Source organism: Dromaius novaehollandiae, chromosome 1 (assembly GCF_036370855.1).
Source record: "Dromaius novaehollandiae isolate bDroNov1 chromosome 1, bDroNov1.hap1, whole genome shotgun sequence".
Classification (NCBI taxonomy): Eukaryota; Metazoa; Chordata; class Aves; order Casuariiformes; family Dromaiidae; genus Dromaius; species Dromaius novaehollandiae.
In genome coordinates this window covers 201206783-201218885 of record NC_088098.1, presented here as the reverse complement: position 1 = coordinate 201218885, position 12103 = coordinate 201206783, and the positions used below count along the sequence as shown (strand labels likewise).

Genomic DNA, 12103 nt, shown 5'->3' with positions numbered 1-12103 from the left:
CCCCGCCCCGCGGCCGCCCCCGGCCCCGGACGGGCCCGGCGCGGCGGGGCGCGGAGCGGTGCGGTGCGGTGCGGTGCGGGGCCGCCCCGGGCGGGCGCCCCGCGGGGTGCGGCGCTGCCTCCGCCCGCTGCGCTGCGCCGCGCCGCGCGGCCCGGGACCGCCCGGGCGCTGGGAGGGCCGTGGCGGGGCCCCGCTGCCCCGCGTTAACCGTTTTGTGGGGGTGGTGAGACCGGCAGGGCCGCGGGGGGCAGAGCCCTCCCCCGCGCATCGGCCCGCAGCGGCGCCCTGCCGGCAGGGAGCGGCTCGGCCCGTCCGCCCGCTGCTCGCGCGCTTCCCTCGCCCCCTCGCGCACCCCCGGGATGGGGCGCTGCAAACGCGGCGCTGCGGACAGGCGCACGCGGGGCTGCTGGCGGCTGCCAGCCCGGCAGCATCTTCACTGTGCTGGGAAAAATCGGTTTCCTGGTTTTCAGCCTGGCCAAATGGCTTCATTACACCGAGTGAGGCAGATGCAGCAGTCTCTTGACACCAAATGCAGTCCGGGTTTCTGAAATGCAGAGGTTACGTCAGGTGACATTTATAACAGCGGTGCGTAGTGTTACCTGTTTCCATATCTTTGCATTTTCACAGACTTGGGGAATGAACCTTGTGTCTGAGTGAAGACTGCCCTTCAGACCCATTTGTCTCCACACAAGCTGTTCTTTAATGTCGTAAGAGGTTTCTCCGTCTCTTTGTGGGTGCCCTGCAGGCTGAACTGAAGAAACAACGGTCTCTACGACTCCACCATGCAACGTGTTCAGCTCAACAACTGGTATTGTCAAATTAAAAAAAAAAAACTTATTTCTCGAAAGCTTATTAATTGTTATGGCCTGTATCAGTTTACATACAGGCAAAGATTGCTATAAAAGAAATAAAAACATAGTTTAAAACTCCCCCTTACTATTTCTAGGATCTCCCATGGTGGCTGCGTTTAAACCAAAGGACAGACTGGGGAACCCATCGAGACAGACCGGCAAATCGGCCCCTGCGCTGTGCTCCCCTTCCCTGCCAAGGGAGGCGTGAGGAGGCAGTGTGCTCACGCGTCCTTCCCCAGCGTGCAGTGCAAATGCGGCTCGGACCCACGCCTGGATTCAAGAGCTGTGTCTCCTGAGGTTGTTGTGTCATTTTTATCAAGAGCATCTTTGCTGCTGGCCTACGACGAAATATTTCAGGGTGTCAGTAGAGGTGGGGGCTTGCAAGACTGTAAGGGAATTAAATCTAAGCTTCCATGCAAGCCTAGATTTTTCCCATATATATATATATATATATATATATGAACATTGCATGTTTATGAATAACATGAACTTCAAGTCTCTGAGCATACAGACCATGAAAAACAGGTTCCTTGAAAGCAGAACTATCAGGTCCAGTTTCCTCCTTGCTTTTGTCTTTAGTCTCCTAAACTCCCTCACCTCATATAATCACACATCTCCACCAGCATGCCATATACGATACTCCCCATGGTTAAGAGAAAACATGTATAGTGTTTGTAGCTGCATGTTTGCTTGTTGGCCAGCTGGTTCATCCCTGGCTGCTACTTTCAGCGAAGGGATCAGCAAGGGCCCTTCTCGCGCCCCCGTGCACCGGCTTGGTGCACACTGCTGGGCACGGGCAGGAGAAGGCGGTGGCTGGCAGCCGTCAGCCTGGATTCACCATGGGCCGAGCACGCCTGGCCGACCCGGCTGCCCCTGGGTAAAACAACCAGCTCTGTGGGTGAGGGGCGAATAGCAGGTGTCGTCTACCCTGAACTTAGCAAAGGCTCCACTGTCTCCCACAATTTCCCAACAATTTTGTCTCCCACAAAAGCCAGGTTAGGTGTGGATGGGTGGAAAACCAGCCGGGCGAGAAGCTGGCTGGCTGGCGGGGCTCCGAGGGCAGCGTCAGTGGGCCGTGTCTGCCTGGAGGCCAGTGCCGAGGGCAGTGCCGCCGGGGTCTGGCCTGGGACCTGCCCTGCCTACCAGCTGTATTGGCGGTTGGCGGGAGGCAATGGCACGCGTGGGCATCTGGCTTACAGGTGACGCCAGGCTGGGGGACCAGTGGATGCTCTGGAGGGCCAGGCTGCTCCCCAGGGGTACCGGGCGGGCTGGAGGGGTGGGCCATGAAATGCAACGCAGAGCCAGGCGCAGCCCGGCTCCTGGTGCCAGGGAGCACCAGGCTGGGGGGTCCCCAGGGTGTGGGGAGCTGCCGCAGGGCAGGGCCCTCGCTGCCCCGGACCAGCCTTGCCGTACCCCAGCGAGGGGAGCGGGGCCAGCTGCGGGCAGCCCGGCCTAGATCATCAGCTAAGTCTGTGGTGACAAGGCAGGAGCAGGCCATCGATCCCCTGGCTGGGATCAGGCCCAGTGAGGGTGACCAGTGTCAGACACAGCCTGCGATGGCCAGACAAGGCCATGTGGCCAGGCGGTTGCCCATGGCTCTGGGTTGGGATCAGGCCTATGGTGGGACAGGGACTGATGGACCCAGGCTGGGCTGAAATGTGGGTCTGGGCAGGCTGGGGGGAGGCCTCAGGAAGGGGGTAGGGACAGGGAGGGCTGGGGATGCCCGCAGGGCCCTGTAATGCCTGCAACAACACACCTGGGGCCTGACTGCCCCGGATGTCCCAGTGGGCAGCGAGCTGGACGTGAGCCGGCAGCGTGCCCTGGCAGCAAAGCCAACAGCACCTTGGGCTGTGTGAACAGGGGCAGAGCCAGAGATCAAGGAAGGGACTTTCCCTCCCTACTCAGCACTTGTTAGACCACATCTAGATACTGCATCCAATTTTGGGCCCCCCAACAAAAGAAAGACATCGATGAACGAGTGAGTTCAGCAGAGGGGCACCAAGATGGTTGGGGCTGGAGCACGTCTTCTGTGGGGAGAGGCTGGGGGGAGCTGGGCTTGTCCAGCCTGGAGCAGAGACGGCTTTGGGGGCACCTGCCAGCAGCCTGCCAGTACTTTCACAGGCTCCTCACAATGGTGCATGGCAGGAAGACAAGGCCTGACAGGCATAAACTAGAACAAGGGAAGTTCAGACTGGATGCAAGGAGAAAACTTTTCCCCATGAGGGCAGCCAGGCAGTGGCACTGGTTGCCCAAGGGGTTGTGCAGTCTCCATCCTCAGAGGCTTTCAGGACTCGATTGGACGAAGCCCTGAGCATCTGGGTCTGACCTCAGAGCTGGCCCTGCTGTGAGCAGGAGGATGGACGAGAGACCCCCTGAGGTGCATCCCAACCTGGATTCTCCTGTGATCCCGTTTGCATGCAACCAGGAGAATTCTGCCCCTTCTTTCAAATGCCATTGAGATTTGTTAGTAAGTTTGAAGGTCATCTGGGGATATGAGTGAATTGATGGGTGCACAGAGATTGGCAGAAACACAACCTTAGCATATAAACCATGTTTTCTTAGGTAACCAGACTGAAGGACTGTGTCGCTCAGCTCAGGTACCACAGATGCTGGCTGCAGTAATTAAGGTTCAAAGACGATGGTGAGTCCCACAGAGTAACACTGCATATGGCATACAGCCTCCACTGATGTCTGATTCTGGCTGAAGGGATTTCCACATGGATCTGTGTAGTAAAAACTACTTATTAAATATTACCCCTGGCCCCTGCGCAGAGTATAATCTCATCAAGGTAAGTTATAGGCATACAGCTCTCTATGGGGTTAACGTATCTTTATTACTGTGAAGATATTGCTGCTAATGGAAAATTATTTGTATACTAGAGATTCATCAATTAGCAGAAAAATAAAATGTAGCTGGAACAAATGCAACTGCTAGCTAGCTTGAGCATCAGCTGCCTAAGCGCACTGCCAGCCAGCATCTTGGCAGGTGAAGGATTCCTGTCAATCAGCTGTGCATGTCCCTGGTGTGTGTGTGAGACATGCCACAGCTGCACAGAGTCAGTCACCGCATCATGTGCTTCATTTTCCGGTGTTGGCCTAGAGCTGCACGATGGGTCAAGGCTGCGTGCCCCATTTTAAACCTTGGGAATTTGAACGCTTAGCATTGTTTGCCATCAGTATCCTGGAAGCAAAAAGAAGATGCTGGATTTTTTTCTTCGGATAAATTGTCTATGGTGTTCACAATAACTGAAAACTAAACATAGTACCAATACATTTGTTCATTTGACTGCACAGTTTATTTCAAACAAGTAGTTTTAAATATGAAAAGTCTATAAGTGATGACCATTTATAGGCTATACTGTACCCAAAGAAAAAAGCCTGGAAGAGTGAAGATGTCAAATTCTGGCTCTGCTAATGGAGCAGATCTCTTTATTCAAATAATTTTTCTCCCTATGTTTTCACAAAATTGACTATTTTACAGAATAGCATCATTCTATGTAAATATTAGTTTACAGATCCTCAACAGAATGTGGCCTTGCATAACTGATTTATGACCAAAAGCTGTTATTTTTTACTTTAAATCAAACCTCCTGATTTACTGTACATACATAACATAGCAAATGAAAACCTTTTTATGCCAGTAAGGTGAGAACTTAATCCAAATTCTACTGAGCAGATAGAAAATATTTACAAATAAAAATATTCTATATAATTATTCTAAACAATCCATTTCTAGTCAAGCAAAACTGCATGACCATTTACCTCCCTTGTAAACATTTATTTTATTATTGTTTAACTTATGGAGGCTGGTATTCCCAGTGTTTGGACTAACATATTTTGCAGCAGCAGAAGAGCAGCAGAAATTCCTCACTAATATTAGGTTGGTTTTATTGTCTTACTCTACAGAATCCTGTATATATGGAGTAGAACCATTTACAGAAAAACATAACTTCTCCTTAGAACAGCCCATCTTACAAGATTACAATTACATGGCAGTTATTTCCTTCCAGTATTACATGTCAGTATACGCTTATATCCTTCCCGAACAGGTATGTCGTAAAGAACAGTTCTGACTATAAATACACAGTTTATATTAGTCCTTTTATGTACAACAAAAGACAATTTATCATAATATAAAGTAATAATACTTACATTTCAGTACATAGTTGAATTATAGCTCCACTTCTTTAACGAAGTTTACAGTATAAAAAAATAAGGATACCAGTTACCTACTACAGTATTTCTCATCTCTTTTAGATTCTTGTGGAGTATTCAGTGATACAAGCATTGCTTGTTTTGTTTAAAATATATTATTTAAAATATCAATATACTGTCCTTCCAGTTACAAAAATATAATTATGTTTTACAGAAATTTTATTTAATTAAAAGCATATCAAAATATGGATCAACATTTTAGACTGTATTTGAAATTATTAAAATAAAAATAAATGCTGTATAATTGTTTAAAAATACTACCTTCTGGCTCAATGAGCCACTTGTGATTTTGCATGTCAAGAGGTCAAAGCTAAGTTAGAAATTTAATGGCTAGGGATGAGTTTTGGCTACTGAATAATAAAGCTACATTTACAAGTGTGGCCGAGGAATAGCTGAAGGAAAATGTTTGCAGCCTTTAAGCTCAGAAGATAAAAAGTTCTGTGGTGACAGAGAGCACGTCTGAAAAATATTGAAAGGAAAAGGTAATTTAGCAAAGGGCATGGAGGATTTTCCACCAGTTTTATTTACTTCATATGAAAACAAATTACCAGTTTTGTACAGCACAATCTTGAACCAGCAAAGTGCTTTCTCAGACTGCTTTTGGCAGCGTAAACCTGAAGTAGCCCAATGGTTGCACTGCGCTATAACGGGAACCATCTAGGCACAGAGTCAGTCAAAGAACTGCAACTTTTTGCAGGAAGCAACAAGTCATCGCAGGGTCACATTTGCCTTCCCACTGTTAGGACAGCTTAGGATTCAACCTACCCAATTTATATAGGATATAAATAAGGTACATTCTCTTACATTTTGTACTGTGCCAGATTATGAACCCAAATTAGCCTGTTCCTAAAACAAGGGCAGCCATCCGGCAAACCACCTCAGCTGCAGTCAGAACTACCGCAATGATGAACCTCCCCAGGAATCCCAGTGCGGAACCCAGCACGGGGAACCCAGAGCTTGTATCGCGAAACAAACTCCACCGCTGACATTGCTGCGGCCTGCTTCCCAAGAGTACAGGGAAGGAGCATTCCTACGGAGTATGCTACAAACATTGAAATATTTTCATTTTGTGTGGATGTGTGTTGGGCGGGATGGATTGCCATTATCACGATCTGCTAAATAAGGAAACACTGTTGTACTTAGTTGGCAGGAGCCTGATCCAGTGCTTGCTCATGTCAGTGGAAAGCCACCTCTAACGTTATATTGCCCAAAGCTCTACAGTCATTTATCTTTTAAAATTTTGGGAAGGTCTTTTTTCTTCTAGGAAGAACAATGTTGAAGCCACATATTTAATATAAAAAGTCAAACGCTCATGTAACATAAGATACTAACTTCTTTAAAACTGATCAAATTGTACCAATTTATAGCAGCACGAGAACAGGCTCAAAATATTTCACGTTTTTGCCTGCCCAGAAACTACTGAGCTATCTTGCTATCTTAGTACCACAAGTTGTCATAGTTCTGATTCTTTATCTATCTCATCTAGGTAATATTCATCATCTGTGGTAGTATCAGTGTCCGAGTCCGAGTAAGCTGCTGGCTCGCCCTGACAGAGTTCCGTCGGCTCTCTGGGGGATGAAGCAGCTGATGATATTTTGCTTCCGGTAGAGCTTGAGCTCAAAAGCTCAGATCTGCTTAAACAAGGGCGCTCTCCATCTCTGAAAGAGCCAGGGTTATTAAGAAGGCAAGGCCGCCATAATCGCCCCTCCGTGAGCGACCTCTTGATATTTTCCAGGAAAGCCAATTGTTGTTCTTTGCCGAATATACCAAATTCAACAGAAGGATAGATCAAATTCCTAGTGCTGTAACTTTTTACTTTGTCAGATGCCCAGTTTTCATTTTCGTCACAAGACAACAGCTCCGAGTAAGATTTAAATCTCTTCCCATGTTTACTATCTTTAGGTAGAATATTGCTTCCAGAGGCAAAGCTGTCATGAGAATCTCGAGCACAAGTACCCTCAGAAATGTGACGCTCACGTTGATTTTTTGCATGACTCTTGCGCAACTGATCACTATGCAGGTTCGCATTTTTTAAGCTATTAGACTGATAAGTATTTTGATGCTGACCAAATGCCATCTGAGAAGTCAAGCTTTGCTTTGGACAGATGTCTGCCTGCAAGTAGTCATTTATAAACGGGTTTGAGTTTTTGTCAGTTAGAAGTGGCAAGGGAGGACTGCACCCACTACTGCTAGCTCTTCTTTTCTCATCATCCACTGGGTCTGGTGTAGTAGCACAGGGGGAGAGACGTTGGCTTCTGTTTTCTAACCCAAGATGAACTGTTTGGGAATTCTTATTTCTTGTGGCCATTTTATCTGGAAATGGGGTTGCAAGACTTGGCCTGTTTTCCACTTTTATTGCGTTTTTTGGGGGACTGATGGTGTCCTTCTGGGTGTGAGAACTTGTAAAAGACCTCCAATTTGTGTTATTAGCAAGCAAAAAAAGATCATTTTCATTTTCACTCTTCTTCCTCTCAGCTGTTCTTTGTATTGGGATATTCCCTTCGGGGTCCAGACTATGATTCTGGTTTTCATTTGCAGACTGCAGAAACGACTGATTGGAATCTGCTGAAAGCAATGAGTCAAGGGGCATGTCAGCCTCTAGAGAAGAGGCACTTCCATCATTCAGTGAGAAAATATTACTGATGTGTGGCTTTGGGGGTAAATTTTTACTTGAAAATTTTCGACTTGTTTTGTAAACAGCTGCCAGTTTATTTTTAATTGAAGGTCTATTTTTCCTTTTTTCTGTATCTTTTACTTTGTCTCTTGTGCAGCCAGAGAGAAGCTTGCTCTCATTTTCTGCATTCTGTGTTAACTTTTGATCTTGTGTGACCTTAAGGACTTTATCTTTACAAATAATGTTCAGGCTATCTTCACTGTGCCTCCCCGATTCCTGCAGGCCAGTGTACTCTTTACCCATCTCAGTATTCTGCAAGTTCTGCGCTCTTTTAATTTCTGAACTGTTTAACTCATCCGTATCTGTGCTACCCATTTTGTCTAGCTGAAGTACCGGGTCAGCACTGGAAGCTGTGCCTACCTCAGGTGCTTTGTTCTGAGATTCTGAAAGCATTTTGTTACAATCATTTGTGCTGTTCCTTGAATTGTCAGTTCTCAATTGCAGTCCACTACATTTATTACTGTACAGAGCAGTGATTTGGTGTAGGAGACTTTCTCTTTGTTTGACTTCCATAGTATCCCTGTATCTATCTTCAGCAGGAGGAATTGGCACATTAGAATTACTGTTCCTACCAAGAGAACTTTTCTCTCTTGTGTGGAGCAGTAAACTGTTCTGATTTTTATTTGTGTTTACTTTAGTAGGCTGAGAGCAGTTTTCAGAGTTTCCCCTCTGTACACTATTCTTATTTACTGAAGTTGAATAACAAAGATCCTCTAAAGGTCTGCCTGATTTGGGAGGGGTTGATAAAGCAGAGATCAGTGGTGTGGCTGTTTGCAAAATTCCCTTCTTTTCTTTCAGACATGTTTCTGTATTTTGATTGCATGAAGCACCAGAAGTGGCCTTGCCTGCATTACCCACTGTTGCAATGGACTGTGGATCACCAAAAGAAATGTCTGTTGTCCTCATGTCAGGAAGTGTACTTTCTGCTAAGGAAAGAACTGGTGAAGTATCTTTCCTAATACGTACTGTACTTACTGCCTTTGAAGCACATACCTTCTCAGAGCTAGGAGGTAAGTGGGAATTCTCGTCTTTACTGTCAACAGCAGTTTCTAAGTTCTCAGGTGTGACCAGAGCTGAAGGCACCTGGTCAGAAGAATATGAAGGCACCTCTTTTTCCAAAGTATTAGGGAAAAATACATTTGCTAAACTCATGTGACCTTCACTTTTCTTGTTATGTATTCTTGGTGACTGAGAGTTTTCTTTTGGAAGAGGCAATTCTGCATCCTCTGAATTATCCCTAAAGAGGTTACAAAATGTTCTAGAATGCCTCCGTGGTAATGTGTAATAGATTGAAACTAGTTCATGATATTTGACATGATCTTCATCAACACAAACTGTAAATGTGCTTGTAGTTTTATATTTCTGCAAACAATTTCCCCTTTCCTTACAATCTGAAAACCCAGAGTATCCTCTTCTGGTCAGATCGTTACAGCTGTCTGTCAGCCCGACTGAAGTACTACCGCTTACTGAATCATTAGGACTTTTGTTGAAAGGATAATCTTTTTCTTGGATACTTGTAGCAGCATTTAATGGTGCTGATGTTAACAAGGAATCTTTTGAGTCTAAACAGAACATACTTCTTTGATTAGAACAAAAGGCATCAGTTCTGTTTGGAGTTTCAGTCCTTGAACAATTGTATGTGCTTGTTCTACTCTCTCTAGGGAAAGAGATGGCTGTATCTGACATGATACTACCAGCAATGCTAGCTGATTTTCTAGGTAAGGTATAATAGATAACAAGTGGATCAGGAGATTTGGGGTTGTTTTTGCTAGGGGAGCCAGTAATGCTGCAGCTACTGGTGTATGTCAGCAAGCTGTCTTGCTTGTTAAGCCTTTCAATACAAGGTGAATTATTCCTTATTTCTCCACTTTCTTTTTCAAGGCAAAAATAATTTAAACTATGTTCAGAGGTCTTGGGGTCTCCAAAGCTATGTGCATAAATATTTCCAAAACTTTCATTTCGTGGAGAACTAGTAGTGGACTGTCTATTGCAGTCCTTAGTAACTAATGTGCTTGGATTTTGCGATGTTTTCTGTGAAATCTTTTCAGTAACATCCGTTCTGCTCACTTGAGCTGTTTTTCCACCTTCTGCTTGAGATTCAGTAACTATGCAATTTAGTGAAGAGTTAGTTAGTGTTTCTAAACATTTTAAATTGTCTTTATGAGAAAGTGCTTGTGGAGAGCTTTGTGAGGAACTAGACGAACATTCAGGAGGACTGGACACCATGCCTTGATGGTTCACTAACTTTTCAGTGGATGGAGCAGAAGCAACATCCACCAGTGAAGACTGTCCCTTTGCAGTAACTTGGTTAACTGTTTCCGTACTCTGATTATCCACTTTGATGCTTTTTCTTTTTGTTGCATAACGCAGATTATGTTCCCATGGTTTCTGACTTGGAAGAAAAGATTCCTTTCTGCTCTCATCAGCTGGCAAAATACAGGGAGGCTGACTGAACACACTGTCGGGTGGGCAATCATTTTCCTTCATTTGTACGTTTCTTTTATTACTGTTTGATGTATACATTTTTGCAGTCTCTCTTCTGGCAGTGACTTGGGGTTGTCTCTTTGATCTCAGTGAGTTAGAGAGAGATGCATTGTTTGGCAGGATGGCAGAAGCAGAGTTATTGCAGGGAAAACTCTGGGTGTTGGTGTAGTTTGTATCTGCTTGCTGAGAAACTGACAGTAATGTCATGTCTTTAATATCTACTTCATCCGGCAGTTTCTTATCTTCAACATTGTCTAGTTGCTTGAAGTTCATCTTACTACTTCTTTCAGTAACAATGACTGAATTGCTGTTCTGTCCTATAGGTTTTGTCTGGTTCTTTGAATCAGGAAAGACTGGCTCATCGCTTCTGGTGCCAGATGAAGAAACTGGAGAGTGACAACTTAGCCAAGGCTGACAGCCTTCAGTGAATTCTGAAAGAGTTCTATTACTTACAGTTCTTGTTATCTTTTTGATACTCTCACTTTCTGGAGAATGTACGTGAAAATCACTCTGCAGGCGCTGTGAAGCATACTTGGCATTCTTTGTATGTGTCCACTGCCAGTCATTTAAGTTAGCCATAACCACTTCAAAGTTGGCATCAGGGGAAATAAACACTTTATCACTGTGGTACTGAGGTATATCAGCCCAAGAAGGATAGCTATCTTTTTTCCCATAGGGAGAATTTTTTTGATTTGTATGCAACTTGCCATGAGAAGAAGTATCTCTATAGCAGGACCTAGAGAGATTATTTTCTGAGTTGTATAATGGATAATTTTCCCAGTTATCAAAGTACAATGGCGAAGCAGCTTTGTCAGGACAACTCACTCTACTGAAACAATTACTACTTGAAAAAGATCTTCTGTAGTGGTGTTTTGAATGGCAACAAGCATATTTCCTACTTTCTTGCAAAGGGCTAGTATATCTACCATGGTCTGTTGCATGAAACTCCACCAGTGATTGGGTTCTAAACACCTTTTCTTGAGCTGATGTTTGTGCTGGAGAGTCTGGTGTATTGTTCCATACAATAGAAGACAGAGGAATTCTCTTTGGATTTTGTTGACCAAACCTTGGTATAAAACCATTGTTGCTCTCCCTTGCCAATGGATGTTGTAAACTAGATGCTGATAGCTGGTCTGAAGATACTGAGGATGGACATCTCTGAAGGGAACATACAGAGAAACCTCTCCCAGCTGTATCCCTGTTCATAAAACACTTGTGCCTAAATCCACTGTTCTGTGCTATGGAAGGAGGATACAAGCTACCTTCTGAAGACTGTCCAAAAGAAATAGAAGACAGCCTCCTGCTTAGCAGATGAGGATTTCCATCAACTGGATCACTGTATTTGTAATCTTCTTTAAAGGCTGCCTGGTGCCAGTTTATATAAGCATTGCGTAATTTCCTTGGTCTGATGAAAATCTTGTGTTCATCTTTGGCTCTCATTGTTCTCAGTCCATCTGGGAAAACCGTGCTAGGTACATTGCTCCAGTTGTTTCTGTGTTTACCTCTAAGAGTAGTCTGCCTCTCTGAAGTAGGAAATGCATTACTGTATGGCACATTTGTTGCACTGTTAATAGAAACTGTCTTGTCTAAAGGATCTTGGGCTTGTTCTTGGGCCAGCTGGTCATCCAGATCATCTAAAACTGCACAGGAAAAAAAGACATACGTGGCTTTGTTTTCTTTAATAACCTTCTGACTATATATGTTAAAAAGTTTCATGTACTACATTAATAATTACAGCTGGCTGTGAAAGGAGTCAGCTTCTCAACATTCACAACCCTTCCCAAACCACACATTCTTCATCCACAGGGCCTTTCAGTGGTCACCCATCATGACTACAAGGGAAAAAATGTACTGCTCCATGACTGATCTTTAAACTGTT

General features: G+C 44.9%; 1 protein-coding gene and 1 long non-coding RNA gene across 6 annotated transcripts in view; one reads left to right on the top strand and one right to left on the bottom strand.

The window, feature by feature from the left end:
- Window positions 1–5: 5 nt before the first annotated feature.
- LOC135327170 (uncharacterized) lies at window positions 6–9507 on the top strand. The gene is made up of 8 exons (XR_010387319.1): window positions 6–808; window positions 947–1148; window positions 3414–3492; window positions 4758–4900; window positions 6969–7086; window positions 7605–7724; window positions 8539–8750; window positions 9402–9507. It is a non-coding gene; the product is annotated as an uncharacterized LOC135327170 (long non-coding RNA).
- The window catches only part of EXPH5 (exophilin 5), a 66508-nt gene continuing 58076 nt past the window's right edge, over window positions 3672–12103 (bottom strand). For 4 of the 5 annotated variants that reach the window (XM_064505048.1, XM_026100196.2, XM_064505049.1 and 1 more), the window contains one exon: window positions 4247–11864. In XM_064505048.1, the coding sequence (XP_064361118.1) occupies window positions 6520–11864 (5345 nt within the window). In that variant the 3' untranslated portion in view covers window positions 4247–6519. Of the gene's footprint in view, window positions 4033–4246; window positions 11865–12103 lie in introns of those variants that run through there. The other variant, XR_003259180.2, reaches the window with a different exon arrangement.